This window comes from Pinus tabuliformis, chromosome X, assembly GCF_031772625.1.
Source record: "Pinus tabuliformis cultivar Carrire ecotype Pingquan chromosome X, CPIR1, whole genome shotgun sequence".
NCBI lineage: Eukaryota > Viridiplantae > Streptophyta > Pinopsida > Pinales > Pinaceae > Pinus > Pinus tabuliformis.
In genome coordinates, this window is record NC_142308.1 from 1,415,581,377 (window position 1) to 1,415,597,844 (window position 16,468).

The window sequence follows — 16,468 nt, forward strand, 5'->3', positions numbered from 1 at the left end:
GTGTTAAACTGCCGATACTCTATTTTTCCACTATTTCTTCATGTTTTTGCCTCCTGATAGTGTAATCCGAATTTTTAAGAGGTTCTTCTTTTGCGATAGTTTTGAATGTTTGAAGACTTAGAGGGTTTTCTAGGATCCATTTAGATCAGAGTTGGACTCATACTCCTCAGTGGATTTAATAGATTTGCAACCTTTGTGCATAAATTTGTAATTTTTTTGTATAGATCTGAATTTTTGTTTTTAGTTAGAGTTTTGGGGTTTTTATTCATTTTTATATATTTGGGATCTGGGTATTTTTTTTTCGTTTTGCAAGTGCAGATTTGAAAGAGAAATTTAATTTGAAGCAAGATGTAGATCTTAGAGGGTAAGATCTGGCCTCAATACCATTTTGCAAGGACAAATTATTCAAAGTTATTTTTCTGAGGGTTTCATCTGAGGATTTTATAAGTTTTTCTGAGGACAGATTTGAAGTAGAAGAATATCAGTTTAAGGAATTTCTGGAATTTTTTTTTAAGGCTCTTGGGCTACCATTTGCTGCCTGGAAGCCCTTCAAAATTCCTCTGCTGCCATTTCCTGCGTTTTTTCTTCCTACTGATCCCTTTGTTTTTCTGAAATCGACTCTCCCTCTTTGCCAAATCGCAATCTTCTTCCTGATTGCATTTTTCCTCCCAGCTCTCCCTCTATTCTGCGTCTTCTCTCCTTTGCATTCATTTCCATTCTTCCCTTTGTCACTGCCTGCATTTCCCTTCCTCCCCACATTGCAGCTCATCCTCAACTCTTGTCTGTGTCCTCCCTTCTCCCTGTGTCCCTAATTTCCCTCGCCGCCATCTCCTTTTCTTTGCTTGATCCGGATTTAAACAGGAACGCAACAAATTACAGAGATAACCATATACACAAAGATGCAGCGGAAATAATACTTCATTTCATTAATGGAAATACTGAAATATGCTTACAATCAGAAATAGAAATAAACCAGCTAGGGCGATGGTAGCTTATCTCTGAGAAGAGATGTGATGGCTACATGCCTCTGAACTGTGTTACAATGAGGCTCGAAGGCCTATTTATTGTTGAGAAACAATGGAAAACCCTTAACATTCCAAAACCTAACCCTAGGAGATGAAACGCCAAACTATGGGCCCCGTTTGGGGGTAAGTTGGTACATCAACTTCCCGGGGTCGTAACTTTGGCACATGATCTCCGTTTGACGCGTACAATAGCTCATTAGAAAGATCTATCCGAGCACTATCATTGTTGGAACGGGCAACAATGGTCCATTCCATGGACCCATGCTGCCCCTGGATTCCCCAAAAAACGTCGTTTAGGGCCTCAAAACGGCTCCGGAAGTTCAGGACCCGAAAAACTGCTAAAAATAGTAAGTTGTGCTACAATTAAGGAAACTGAAAATGCTGAGAAAGACAATGGTGGGGGTCCAGGTGGACTTGGCAGGTGGCCACCAATATCCACCTGGATCATTCCTCCCCCCTTAGGAAGCAATGGTCCCCATTGCGTTGAGTTCCTCCATGAGATGAGGAAACTTCTGCTGAACTTGTTCCCTGGTGAGCCACTTGCCCTGCTGAAGGAGTTGGCCTGCTTTGACAACTCGATACAGTTGGATATTCTGTTGGCGAGTGTTCTTGATCTGTGTGTCCATGATCCGATCAGTTGCAGCTTGTTCCATGCAATCTGGATTTAATTCTGTGGGTTTGAGCTGTTTTGCAATGTCGGATGTGTCTAGCAATGGTGGAAAGTATGGCCGAAGGCGGTCCACATTGAACACTGGGTGCAGGCCAAGGAATGGGGGAATGCTGAGCTCAAATGCATTGTCTCCCATAGCCTTAGTAATGGTGTAAGGACCATATTGGAGTGGTCTCAATTTCCGATAGGCTCCAGTAAGGCGTTCCTTTTGCAAATGCAACCAGACTTTGTCGCCCACCTGAAACTTGTGTGGCACCCGATGTTGATCATGTCGCTGCTTGTACTTGGCATTTGATTTCTCAAGAATGTCATGGACCTGCTGGCGAATATGTTGGATGCGCTCAATGAAGCTGGTGGCCTTATCTGTTTCGGACTGGACATGAGCTGAATTCATGTGAGTAGCTGCAAGTGGCATGGCCACATCAATGGGGCATAGTGGCTGGAATCCCAAACCCACCTGAAAAGGGCTATGGCCAGTGGAGCTGTGAAGAGCTCGGTTGTAGCTGTGCTGAACATAGGGGAGGCTCTCGTCCCATGTGCGTGGATGCTTTGAGTTATACATGCGCAGAATGTGCACAATCATTCTATTGACAACCTCTGTCTGGCCATCAGTTTGAGGATGGAAGGCTGTGGACTTCGTGAGTTTGGTGTCCAGCATTGACCAGAGACTGGACCAAAATGTGCTGAGAAACCGACTGTCCCGATCTGAGATGATAGACTGTGGGATCCCAAAGTGCACCCACACTCGTTCAAAGAAGAGTTTAGCAGTGGCTTCTGCTGTGATATTCTTCTTGCAGGCCACCATAATGGCCATCTTCGAGAACCTGTCGACGACCACAAAAACACAGTCATTTCCATGCTTAGTGGAAGGAAGGCCTGACATGTAATCCATGGAGATGGATTCCCAAGGTCGACTAGGGGTAGGCAACGGGGTATAGAGGCCGTGCTTCTTAATGGTCGGTTTGGCAATGGCACAGGCAGTACATGATCGGATGTACTTCCCAACATCCTGTCGAAGATTCGGCCAATAGAAATAATTTTGCAGTACTGCCACTGTTTTCTCGACCCCGAAATGCCCAGCAGCCCGACTGTAGTGTGCTTCCCAAATCATCTTGGCACGCTCGCTTGAAGGAACACAAAGGTGACCGAGGTGGCATAATAGGGCATCCTGGAGGTGAAAATCTGCAACCTGCCGACCCTCCAAGAGTGTCTGGTATGTGTGGCCGAATTCTGGGTCGCTTTTGTAGAGAAGTGGCCAATCAGAAGTCTCGTGCCCACAAGAGTTGAGCACGGTGGTTAGCGCCATGATCGGTGGTCGACTGAGGCAATCTGCAACATTATTGGTGCTGCCCTTTTTATACTTGATATTCAAGTGAAACTGTTGCAGGTATGTAGACCACTTCTGATGGCGATCATTCTGCAATTTCCCTTGGGTCTGTATGAACTGCAGAGGTCGGTGGTCTGTGTGGATGACCGTTTCCTTCCCCAAAATGTAATGCTTCCATTGTCGGCAGGCCTGTACAATGGAATACATCTCTTTATCATAAGTGGGGTACTTCCGGACTGTGTCTGAAAGTGTTTCACTGTGATATGCCACTGGATGTCCATGTTGAGTAAGGACTGCCCCAATAGCATAGTCAGAGGCATCTGTCTCGACCTCAAATGGTTGTTGTAAATCTGGTAACGCGAGCACTGGTGCCGTGCAGAGGCGATCCTTCAACTCCCTGAATGCCTTCTGTTGAGATTCAGACCAAAAGAATTTTGCTTTCGCCCCGCCCTTGGTGACTTGACTCAAGGGCCAAGAAATATGAGAAAACCCCAACACAAACCTGCGGTAGAAGTTGGCAAGACCTAGAAAGCTGCGGAGCTCTGTTAGAGTGGTTGGAGAGGGCCAATCCCGAATGACTTGGATCTTGGCTGGATCGACATGCACCCCCTGTTCATCAATGATGTATCCCAGATACTGAACCTGGGTCATGCCAAAAGTGCATTTCTCCAAATTGGCACATAGCTTGTGTTGCCGCAGTGTTTGGAGAACCTGTCGGATGTGGTGGAGGTGCTCTTCCCAACTCTGGCTGAAGATCAGAATGTCATCCAAGTATACTACTACAAAGGAGTTGGTGAATGGCCGCAAGATGTCATCCATTAGCCTCATAAAGGTTGCAGGAGCATTCGTCAATCCGAAAGGCATGACCAACCATTCGAAGAGGCCCTCCTTGGATTTGAAGGCAGTCTTCCACACATCGGAGGGTTCGATTGGTACTTGGTGATATCCTGACTTCAGATCGATCTTGCTGAAATATTTCGCCCCCTTTAGTTGGTCTAGGAGGTCATCAATCCGCGGGATCGGGTACCTATTACGGACAGTGATCTTGTTCAGTGCCCGATAGTCAATACAGAGTCTCCACGTCCCATCCTTCTTCTGTACCAACACGATCGGGCTCCCACAAGGCGATGAACTTGGACGGATGTGACCTTTCTGCAGGAGCTCCTGAATCTGCCTCTTGATTTCATCGTTCTCCAGAACGGAGCGCCGATAAATTGGTCCATTGGGTAGCGGCGCACCTGGGGTCAGATCGATGGAGTGCTTGACTTGACAGTGCAGAGGAACCCCTGCCGGGGAGGTGAAGACGTCATCGTACTCCTCCACAATCTTGTCCATCTGTAGTTGTCGTGCAGAGGGGCCCCGTTTGGAGGCCGCGGCCACTGTCTTCTTTGTTCCTTGAGGGCGTATCATCAGGAAAACAAATTTCCTGGTTTTGGAAATGATCTTACTGCATTGTTTTGCAGTAATCAAAGAGAGGGCGGCAGGTGGTGCTACCTCTGGTATCCTGAACAACTTATTTCCCAATGTAATAATAACAGCACGGGGCCTTGATTCATACACAGCATGTCGCTTCCACAAGTATGGTTGTCCTAGTAATACATCACAAACTTCAAGGGGAGCAATGTCACACAATACCTCATCCGTGAAGGGCTTGATGTTGTATGGAAGGCGACACTGCTGGCTCACGCGAAGATCTCGTCCTTGGTGAAGCCACCCAATGGTGTATGGTTGTGGATGTGTTGTGGTCGGTAAGCCCAACCGCTTCACGACCTCTGCCGAAATGAGGTTCTTTTGACTCCCGCTATCAACAATGAACTGTATCGGGGAGCCCTTTACCCACATCTGGGAGTGGAAGAGACGCTCCTCCTCCTCTGGATCTTCGGGTTCATTTTTCTGGATCTTTGCGGTAGCAACAGTGGCACTGGGGTCCGCATCAATGATCTGCTTCCCTTTTTCATACCCCTTATCGGGTTCTGACTCAGAGTCGGAACATGCATCTGATTCTGAAACCTTTAGCTCAGCCACCAGTGACTGCTTGGCCCGACACTCACTTGTGTTGTGAGTGGAGCTCTTATGGAACTCGCACCATTTTCCAGTGTCCTTTCTCGGCTTCGCGGCGCTGTTCTTTGCTTGCAGCTTCGGCTGGTTGTCTTGGGTTGTCCCGCCTTGGCTTTGTCCTTTGTTCTGTGGTTTAGGGGCACCTTTCCCCTGCTTTGGATTCGCAGATCCAAAGTCTCGCTTCTTTTGTTTAAACTTCTGCTCGACCTTGACGGCATACCGGTATGCTGCGCCGAGCGAGGGGATGTTTAGGAATTGTATTTCTTCCTGGATGTACTTGTGCAGGCAGCCACGGTATTTGAGTATCAAATGTTGCTCCGAATCCTTGATACCCAACTTTGTGCGAAGGGTATGGAAAAGATTGGTGAACTCCGGCACGTCTTGGTCCCTTCCCTGCCGCAGCGTGGTCCACTTTATGTATTCATCCTCATAGCTCCCGACAGGGTAGTACTGCTCCTTGATGGCATCCCGGAACGAATCCCAGGTGGGTGCGGCTGAAAATAGTGAGCCAGTACTTTCATCCTTCTGCTCGCAGTAGGTTTCCCACCAGTCCTTGACGTGGGGGGCTGCTTTGAGGAGAGCAAAAACAATCTTTTCCCGACTCGAAAATTCATGAACAGAAAAATAACCCTCTAGCAGATTTAACCATTTATCTACGGCATCGGCATCTATCTGACCCTCGAATATGGGGATTTCAAAATTAACTTGTACCTTAAAGGGTGTGGCGTTTCCAGAGTAGCTGCTGGAAGCCGATGTGTTGCTTTTGGGTAGCCGCTGAAGGATCTGAGCAAAGCTGTCCATCATCGCGTTCCGTTGTCGCTCGAGGGCTTCTTCGAGCAAGATTTTGATGGGATCTCCTGCCCCCTCGTCTTTCTTCTCGTCCGCCATGGGAGGCCGTCGGGATTTGCGAGGCTGGTCTTGCAAAGGTTCAACCAGTTCAAGCCCTAACTCCTTATATCCCGACCTTGTTGGGGACATGCAAAGAAAAACAGAGAAAAAGCAGACCGCTCTGATACCACTGATCCGGATTTAAACAGGAACGCAACAAATTACAGAGATAACCATATACACAAAGATGCAGCGGAAATAATACTTCATTTCATTAATGGAAAATACTGAAATATGCTTACAATCAGAAATAGAAATAAACCAGCTAGGGCGATGGTAGCTTATCTCTGAGAAGAGATGTGATGGCTACATGCCTCTGAACTGTGTTACAATGAGGCTCGAAGGCCTATTTATTGTTGAGAAACAATGGAAAACCCTTAACATTCCAAAACCTAACCCTAGGAGATGAAACGCCAAACTATGGGCCCCGTTTGGGGGTAAGTTGGTACATCAACTTCCCGGGGTCGTAACTTTGGCACATGATCTCCGTTTGACGCGTACAATAGCTCATTAGAAAGATCTATCCGAGCACTATCATTGTTGGAACGGGCAACATTGCTCCATTCCATGGACCCATGTTGCCCCTGGATTCCCCAAAAAACGTCGTTTAGGGCCTCAAAACGGCTCCGGAAGTTCAGGACCCGAAAAACTGCTAAAAATAGTAAGTTGTGCTACAATTAAGGAAACTGAAAATGCTGAGAAAGACAATGGTGGGGGTCCAGGTGGACTTGGCAGGTGGCCACCAATATCCACCTGGATCATTGCTCATACTGCATCCTCCTCGCTGGCTGCCCAAGCTCCCTCATCCGCGACCCTCCTTGTTGCATCTGCTGTCGATGCTCCCTCATCCTCGACCTGCAAACAGTCGTGTCTCTTTACTTGTTGCGCTGCCATCTCCTCTGTCGTCACTCAAAAACCCTACTCTCCCTTTCACAATTTCCTTTCAATTCATTTTGAAGTTTCGATTTTTTTTGTGTGTGAATTTTGATTTTGATTTTGATCTTTTATTTTTAAAAAAATCGAATTATTTTTTAAAATTTGTTTGCTTTTGTTTATTTTATTTTGATTTTGTGTTTTTTAAACAAAAGAAAAGAAAAATCAGTTTCATTTTCATTTTCATTTTGGGCTTTAAGAAAGGAATTAAATTTAGAGGAAATTTAAAAGGCTTCAACAATTTCAAGTTAAAATTTTTATGTGGCCTTTGGCCCATTAAAATTTTTAATTAACTAAGCCTTTTACTCATATTTGCCACATTTAAAAATTTTCTTCATTCATGAACTTTATCACATTAAAATTGTCGAAGGAATAATTAAATTTTTAATCTAAAGTTCCTTTTGGGTTTTTTTTGTGTTATGGGTTTGGGACTTTAACATTTTAAAGGGAAATTTTGTGGTGTTAAAAGTTTTTTTTTTTTTTTTTTTTCTCTATAGTCAAGCCACATTTTTTTTTTAATTATCTCTAAAATTTGACTATAGGAAAATAAGATTTTTTTCTAAATTGGGGTCACTTAAGAAAAAACATTTTTATTCTGGAATTGTTTGAATTGTTCAACATTTGAATTTCATGGTATTTAATTTCGAAATTTAATTGCTAAAGTATTTTGCATGCTAAGGTTTTGGACATTTTCTTATGCTTGACATCTATTGAGATTGTTCGTCGTTAAAGTAATTCTAAGTGTGGTTTAATTACTTGAATTATTGGATATTTATTGCATATTTCTTGGCGAAATTTTCAAGTAATTGTTAAGTACTCTTTCATGAAATTGTGGTAAATTGCATATATTTTGTCTCCTAATCTAAGTATGTTTGGCATTGATATTAAATTGTGAAGAAGCTTTTGTTCTCTTTGAGCTATAATTGCATTTGAAAGATTCTAGATAAATTGAAGTGATAGGCTTGTGATTTAACTGGGCATTACATTGTGATATTTCAAGCATATTGTTGAGAAATTTATCTTACAATCTAGTAAAGTGAATATCCATTTTGGACGATTAAAGGTTTTGGCTCATAACTCTGAAGCAAATTGTGGCATAAGCGCTTTTCATCCTTGTAACTAACTTCATCTCATATTCTAATCACCTCGTGCATTTGCATATTAAGTTAGTTCTGAATAATTAAAATTTACTTCTAAGCATAAGCTTGGTCGATAGAGAGATAGGTACCCATCCATCTTTGCTTGAGAAGCCCGCTTTTAATAGTACTTAAAACAGTGACCTTGCAGTCGTCAGAGCCACAACTCTCTGCAACCCTAGAGGCAGCCAGTGTATTAGATTTTTAGGAGAGGTATCGTTAATCACACCTTAGTGTGCTTCACCTTATCTTCTCTTTGCCAATTACTATGAAATCGGGCTCAATATAGAAAGGATCGAAGGCTTTAAACTTAGATAAGCATTTAACTAAAATTTACCAAGATTCCTGCATCTCACATTAGCTTTAGGATCTGCATTTCATATAAGATAGTCATTCATCCGAGCAACAGTTGCAAATCAATTACTTGGTCCTAAATTTCCTAGCAAGATAGTTGACTCCATAAGGCACTGGTATCAATTGCTTAAATCTAATTGAATCCTATAAGTCTTGCTAAATATAAAACAAGTATTTGGTCGCTTCACTGTGTCTCCCGAATTGGTTGGTTCCCAACTAGTTCTCCTTCATTCCATTTCCGTAGGGTCTACCCCCTTTAGCCTGCTTTTGGGAGATAGCTTAAATGGAGAGATTGGGGATCAAGGTGACAACGCCCGATCTGAGCCGTTGTCGTAATGCCTAGACATTCTATGCAACAACAGGGTCTATTACACATGATAATTGCTTCTTTGACTCCATGACTTTTTAACAATCCCTAGAAGCACATAATGGGTGCTTTGACCTAATAAAAATGACCTTGAGCATGAAACCCATGCTGTAAAATAACAATAATAATTTTCTTTCTTTTTTTACCTCAAATACATAAAATCAAGAGTACATAAAATATTATGAAGACCGAACCTAGTTACAAATTTCAACAAGAAAGACTGAACTTCTCTAGGGCAAAGTATGAGGTCGAAATTATGCCCTAGCAGAGCAGATCAGATCGAAGTTATTGAGCAACCAGTTGACTTGACTAGGAGGACAATGGACCAACTTTATTGTTGGTTTGTTTGACCTTGTATTTGATTGATGCATCTCTGTTGAATTTGATGAATTTCTCTGAAGAAAAGGTTGCTTGGTTTTTTCCCATGTGGGTTTTCCCAAGGTAACTATTGTGTTATTTGTGCAGTTGTCTCTTCATGATCCTACTATCATAAATATTATGTTGTTGATGTCTCATGTGTAATTAATTAATGGTGGAATAATGGATAAGAATGTAAAAAGATCTAAATCATATGAAGTAATTATCAGTATAGAAGACTCTATGAAAACTCAACACTCCTCTCATCAAGTTGAACAAACTGAGATCAAGTTGACCTTTTAACTGTTGGGACCACTTTGCATTAAGAATTGTGAACTACCTAGAGAAATGTGAAAGTTGCCAATATGAGACTACCATGCATGAGAATTGTCTAAGGGATACTAAACCAAAGCCAAAATCTCCTACAGACTCTATAGACTCTAACCGTGCAGTAAGATGTAGGTGCACCTTAATGTGGGCTAGGGTATCCCATACACTGGTGATCATCCCTACAAAAGTAGACTCCCAAGTCCCGTAAATTATGAGTCTTCAAGTAACCTCACTTGAGGCCCTCCAGTCCTATATAGGACAAAAGGAACTCGGGATGAACTCCAAGAGATCCATGGTCTAACCAACACAACAATATATAGACAATAAGACAGGTCTAGGATCCCCGATACGAAGCCTCATATGGTTGTTACAATGCTTTTGACTTGTGACCTTGGGTTTACAATGGTGGCAAAATATACTGCAAAAATATGTATGCACATTTGTTGACATAAGGGGTAACAATCCCCTTGGGAGAGGCTTAACTTTAGGGTAGTCCAAAATAGGTGAGATTGCCTTGGAATAATTTTAGGAAGACAAGAGCCCACGGGGTGTAGTTCAATTGGTGATCGCCTTGTTATGAAGTAATATGTAAAAGCATGAGATTCAAAGTTCAAATCCCCATGGGTTATACCAACCAAAAAAAAAATAGGAAGGCAAGAAAGGCTTAATGTCTCCCTTAAGATGCTCAATGTTTACTTGGGAAACCTTATTTGACCCCCAATGGCTAGATAAAAGGTGGATGACTCCTTGATTTGGTCTAAAATTATCTTGCTTTCATGATTTAAGGCTTGACCACCTTGTTTTTTATTTGATCTTGGTCCATAGCAGTGTTCTTCACTGGATGTGACCCTTGCTTTGCTCATAAGGTGTGCCATATTGCTATTTTTAACCGTCATGACTACCCCAAGAGACATTGGCCTACCTTTAATGATGAAATAATGCTTGGAAAGTTGGAAGTTACTTTCTAGAAGGCATTTTTGGTGGTTTGACTTGGAGATGACTTGGCTTGCCCCGAAGAGTGCAATATATCTCTTTCCTTGCCTAGGAGAACATGAAATGTTGCCTCATTGAGCAGAAAATCATGGTGAATTGGGAAACCACCATGAACGATGATGGCCATGGCCAAAGAGGTGCATATACATATGAGTAATGGTCCATGTGGGGAATAAAAGATAGGTCCGCTAAGCAATGATAAAATGGATGTTTCCACCCTTGCATAGTGAAATCACCTTGTACTGGGCTAATACAACAAGTGCTCCCTTAAACCATGTGCCCTAATAGATCCACCTCCATGATGCCCAAATACCGATCCAGGACATACGAATGTCCATCAAGGCAGTGAGTTACTACCCACCAGGGGGCAGTTAGCAAAGCCATAAAACCAAGTACCATGAAGATGAAACTAAGAAGACTGGTTATGACCATGCACCCAGGGGGAACTAGAATACACTTTTACACTTCATCCCACGTGGCCTATATGGTGGCTGGCCATAGATTGCACACATTTGGGCTTACAAATGATATGGTCCTTTGTCAAAAATTTAGGGGGTATCCCTGCTGAAAGAGGGGTAACAGGGAACACTTGGATGGTCAGGGACAGCTACAAATTACTTTGGCTTTTTGGTTGCAAGGTGTTTTGTGGAAACACCATTGCAAAGTTACTTTCAATTAGGCTCCTGATTCTGTTTATTTTGGGGATTTGTAGAGTTTTAAGCGGGGACCGAATGTACTCTTGCAAATTCACTGACATTCTATCTGCAGTGATGTTGAATCCTCAATTCATATGACGACCTTTCAGCTTTTGCAGATTGGGACTTTCCCAGTTCCCATATTGTCTATATGATGTAACTATCTCGAATTATGTTGTACTTAGTTGTTTCAGATAATATGTGAAAAAATTTCAACCAAAAAAAATATTATTATATGATTTAAGCGCCAATTTTGTAATGTTAAAATAAAGAAATCAAAAGACCAAGGAGAGAATAATGCATTTTATTATTGCAACACTTTTTAGCATGATAGCTCTATCGATTCAGAGTGGAGAGGAATCTCATATATTTTAATAATTATTTTCAAATGTTATTTGAGAATGCCGTAGTTGGCTTTTTCATTTTTTTCTGTAGATCAGCTATTTAATGTGGGATTGATTTTTGAATTATTTAACAATTGCACAGGCTTGCTTTTACATCCTATCGACATCATAAACCATCTAATATTTCAACCATTGTTCCTAGACAATTTCTCAAACGGTGCTATTTTCTATGTATTGTAGGAGTGGGTCACAGACAACCCTTTCATCATATCTCCGAGGATTACTTTTGAAGTTAGTGTGCGCCTTCTTGGAGGACTGATGGCTTTGGGGTACACTATCGCAACAATATTAAAAAGAAGCAGTCGTGTATTTTCTGATGAAAGGATTTGCATCAAAATGGATTGGCTTGAACAACTGAATCGAAAGTATTTGCAGGTGCATTGCCTTTCTCTCTTTATTTTTGAATGTAGATTCGAAATGTTTTATATCTGTCTATCATAACTGTCCTTTTTAATTGATGGGAAAAAGAACTTTGGTGGAGAAAAAGCTGCCTATGTTTCATTACAGACACTATCAGCAATGAGGTTTTAGGATATAATTTGAACTCCTGAATTTGTGTTGCTCTTGATGGTAGCATATATCTTGCACTCTTTGACAAGCTTGTTGTGCATCCTTCATCAGTTTGAACACAAGCTTATTCAAGATTGAACTGCGATTGCGAACAAGAAACAAGTTAAAATCAGAGTAGAAATAAGTCAATGATCCACAGAAAATTGCATGAGATATAAAGCCAAATTCCTATCTGTACCTTGGCCTATTTAACTTTTGAGTTGAATATTGGTACTGAAAAAAATTCTCTGTAGTACTCAGTCTAAAAGTTGCATTGCGTTAAGTTCCAATTAACATCACTGGAATTAGAGAAATATTACATAACCATGCTTTGTATCAAATATATTATTCCAAACCTGCTGTTACTCGGTCCAGAGTTATTTAAACTTCCTCTAATTCCAGCAATGTTAAATTGAACTTAATGAAATAGATATTATTCCAAGTCTGCTATTATTCAGTCCAAAGCTCACTTTTTAGTTCCTTGAAGTGGAGCATTTGCACATGAAGGACTATAAAATGAAGATCTATCGAATGTACAATTAATATGGTAATCATATCAAGCACCAGTATCATATTAAAAGCCCAGTAGTTGTCAGTGAATTGATTGTGTCCATAAACCTATCATTTATGAAAACATGTATCATATTAAAAGCCCAGTAATTGTCAGTGTAATTGATTGTGTCCATAAACATACCATTTATGAAAACATAAGTATATAGTTTAGAAAATTAGTTATCTTTCTTTTGGATATCTAGGAAGGACTTATTCAGTGCTTTTTTCCTCTAGGCCCATCTTGGAACTATTACCAATCAAATTAGTAGGGTTGCCAAGGCCTGTGCAATGTTGCCGCCTAATCCACATCTGGGCTAACGTGGAGAAAATATTTAATCCACTTGGTGTGGCCTTGGGGGCAAGTCTCAAGTTGAGTGGTTGTCACTCAATCCTCAACTCCTCCATCTAGCTTAACTCCTAGCGAAGCCAAGGGGGGTATTTGAAAAATCGGTGACCCGATTCCTACTGCAGCAAACTGATGATATTTCTCCTATTTGGTAAAATTACTTTAACAAATTACTTGCAGTTTTCTACGGCAAATATTGAAATACATACGTAGTCTACACAAAATAAAATATTGCAGAAACTAAATACTACTCTGGAGAGAAATAAACACACACATATATATTGTTGTTTTTGGACAAATGTCCCCAAAAAAACCCAATGTGGGAAAACTGGTGTAGCAGCTGAGGGTTTAATTTATTATGCAATAGTAATTTGAGTACAAATCATTAGATGCCCAAACTGGCAATCTGATACAGAGAAACACTGATAAGGAGATAGTGAGAAAAAATCTCCCACTGTCACTGGCGATCCAAATTTGATCCAAGCTCTGGATGGTTGGTCTCGCGCTGCCTCTGCACAGCCTTTGCGTCAGTCTATGCAGATTTGTGTCACAGTCTCTGGGCTCTGCGTCACCTCCCCCTCTGATCTCCTGTTGGCTGGAACTTCTATCCTCTGGCCCTCTGGTCTCAAGCCCAGACTTCTAGCTCTGGAATTTGACTTTTCGAGTTGAATCTCATACTCCTTCTAAAGCTCTGCGCTGCCTCTCTGAACCTCTCTGTCTTCTTTGCCTTGCACTTTCCGGATCTGGAAAACTCTCCTCCAGTCTACTATCCCTACCCTTCTCTCACTACTTCGACTTTACTAGGTCACTTCCGGCAACTCACAGCTGCTACTCAGGAAATCGACTTACCAGCAAAATCAAATTGCTCAAGTGTGTTCTCTAAGTGCCCATCGATTTCCTTATAATCTCTTGTTGGAGCACCAATGGCCAAGATTAAAACATAATCAAGGGCTAAGATTAACTAGGAGTTGATCCTCGTCTTCTTCTAGAAGATTCACACCTGATTTAATTAATACCCTTTAATTAACCAGATTTCCTAAGTTTAGACTTAGGGAACCATTTAAAAAGCGTAATTATTTTAATTAAATCACCCGGGTGGAATTTTCCCAAACGATTTCTTGGTATTGGAGAATGCATGTGTCTTAGCCTCTATGCAAAATATTGAGGCAAGAGCACATCCGATGTTACAAAAATCAACACTCCCTCTTAGCGAGGAATGTGCTCTAGTGTTGCAACCCACTCAAGCATCACTTTGTCTCTGCACCATCTCTTGCTGCGCTGTTGATGTCTAGTTCTACTGCCCACCAACTACTGCACAACTCTGATATGAGCTGCATTTGTGTTGTTGTCGGCCCTGCTAAACTGCTGCCAACATTGCATCTGCACTGCAACCGATCCCATTTGTTGTCATTGCAAATGCAACATCTGCAACAGAAAAGCATCCAAAACACTGAACCAACTGTGGTTAGTATGATGCATCCGTCGTCCAAGTTCTGACTGCTACTAGCCTCTGCGTTGTCACTGAAGCCTCTGTGCTGCTGCTAACTCTGCTCTGTGCCAACTGCATTGTTGCCAACTATGCTCTGTGCTGCTCAGTCTCAGATTGCTACTAGCTACTGCATCTGTCACTCTGGCACGTGACTGCACCAACTGCCACTGGTCCATCCTGCTACTATTGACTATGGGCTCCTGTAGCAATGTCTCGATCCAAGAGGTGGACTCCTCAAGGATCCTGCCCATCTGTAGCTCTCTGGGGCTACAATTCCAGATCGCCTCACCTCACCCCTGGAGGCATCTCGACAATCATGGCAAACTCTTCATCTAGTTTGGAGGACAGCCTGTCGATCTCAGCGGATGTAGCTTACTGATCCTGCTTCTCCTCCTTGTCTTTTTTTGTGAGAGGACACTGAGTGCTGTAGTGGCCCATCTCTCCACACCTGAAGCACTTGGTTTTCAAAATATCCTTCTTTCTTATGCGCTGCTCCTACTGCCCCTTTAATGCAAGGGCCACGTCCTCCTCTTCTTTCACCTGCTTTGTCCCACTGCTGCTACTACCACTGATGGTGGCCTTCACTAGATCACGCCTCATTTCCTCCTGCTACAGATCAGCCCACACACATTCCCAATCTGGCAGTTTTTCTCTGCCCAGGATGCTCAAGACGAAAACTTGTCAATCTTCAAAAACGCTATTCAGCGCTAATCATACAAACTCTGAGGAGTGGGGCATTGACCTTACTGAAGCCAGCTTGTCCCAGACATCCTAAAGCCTTGTAAGGAAGGGGTCTACACGCTCCCCTTTCTGCATCCTCGTGCATATCAGCTTCTCCTCAAAGTACATCTTTCACTGCTCCGAAGATCCTTCGTAGAACGTAACTAATGCTTTCCACATTTGTCGGGCAGTATCCTTGCTAGCTATATGGGATACCACATGATCTTGAACTCCATCAAGAATGATCCTCTTAGCTCTCGCCATCTCAGCCTTGTACTTCTTAAGCAGATCTGCATCAGTGAGTACAACTACTACACTATCGACATAAGTTTTGAGATCATGCTCATCTAGAAGGCGGGAGATCATAGCCTTCCAAATCACATGGTTTGAGGCTCCGTCCAACCGATCTTGATCTCTCAACCCAACTGATGCCATCTCTCCTAAAAAAGTCGAATTGCTTCCTCTTCTCCTCTCCATAGCTGTTGCCCAGCTATTCACACTCCCTTCTAGAGTGAGAAATCTCGCACACAGCTACTGCTGTTCTACTAAGAAACTTCGAACTTCTTGCCTAGAAGTCCTCTAAGGAAGGAATTCTTTTAGTATGTGCTCTTCTCTCCTTTTGACGCTATTCTGACAGCAACTGCAGCAAAATAACTACGTCCCATCTTAAGATCTACTCTACAAGGAAACTGTTGCTACTCCTTCTGCCTCTGATACTCTTCGATTTGGGAAATTTTATTCTTTGTCGACTCACTTAGAGAAAAAATTCCCACGAAAACTGACCCTTCTGGCCAAGGAAATACGTTGCCCTTGAGGGTTTCATTTGTTGCCTACGTAGAAATTCGAATTGCCTCCTTCCTTCTGCGTTGAGGTCTCTGGTTTACGATCTATGCTCTGATACCCGATTCCTAGTGCAGCAAATTGATGATATTTCTCCTATTTGTTAAATTACTTGAACAAATTACTTGTAGTTTTCTACGGACAATTAAAATACATACACTGCAGCCTACACAAAATAAAATACTGCGGAAACTAAATGTTGCATTGGAGAGAAATAAACATGCACATATACATTGTTGTTTTTGGACAAATGTCGGAAAAACCCAATGTGGGAAAACGGGTGTAGCAACGGAGGGTTTTATTTATTATGAAGTAGTAATCTAAGTACAAATTGTTAGATGCCCAAACTGACAATCTGATACAGAGAAATACTAACAAGGAGATAGTGAGAAAAAATCACACACTGCCACTGGTGATCCGAATCTGTTCCAGGCT

The 16,468-nt window shown here is 42.1% G+C and overlaps 1 protein-coding gene across 1 annotated transcript in view; it reads left to right on the top strand.

Moving 5' to 3' along the window:
- The window catches only part of LOC149145338 (inorganic pyrophosphatase TTM1-like), a 220,988-nt gene that overhangs the window by 142,752 nt on the left and 61,768 nt on the right, over positions 1 to 16,468 (top strand). Inside the window, exon 6 of the mRNA XM_089447507.1 lies at positions 11,718 to 11,912. Coding sequence (XP_089303633.1) covers positions 11,718 to 11,912 — 195 coding nt within the window. The remainder of the gene's footprint in view (positions 1 to 11,717; positions 11,913 to 16,468) is intronic.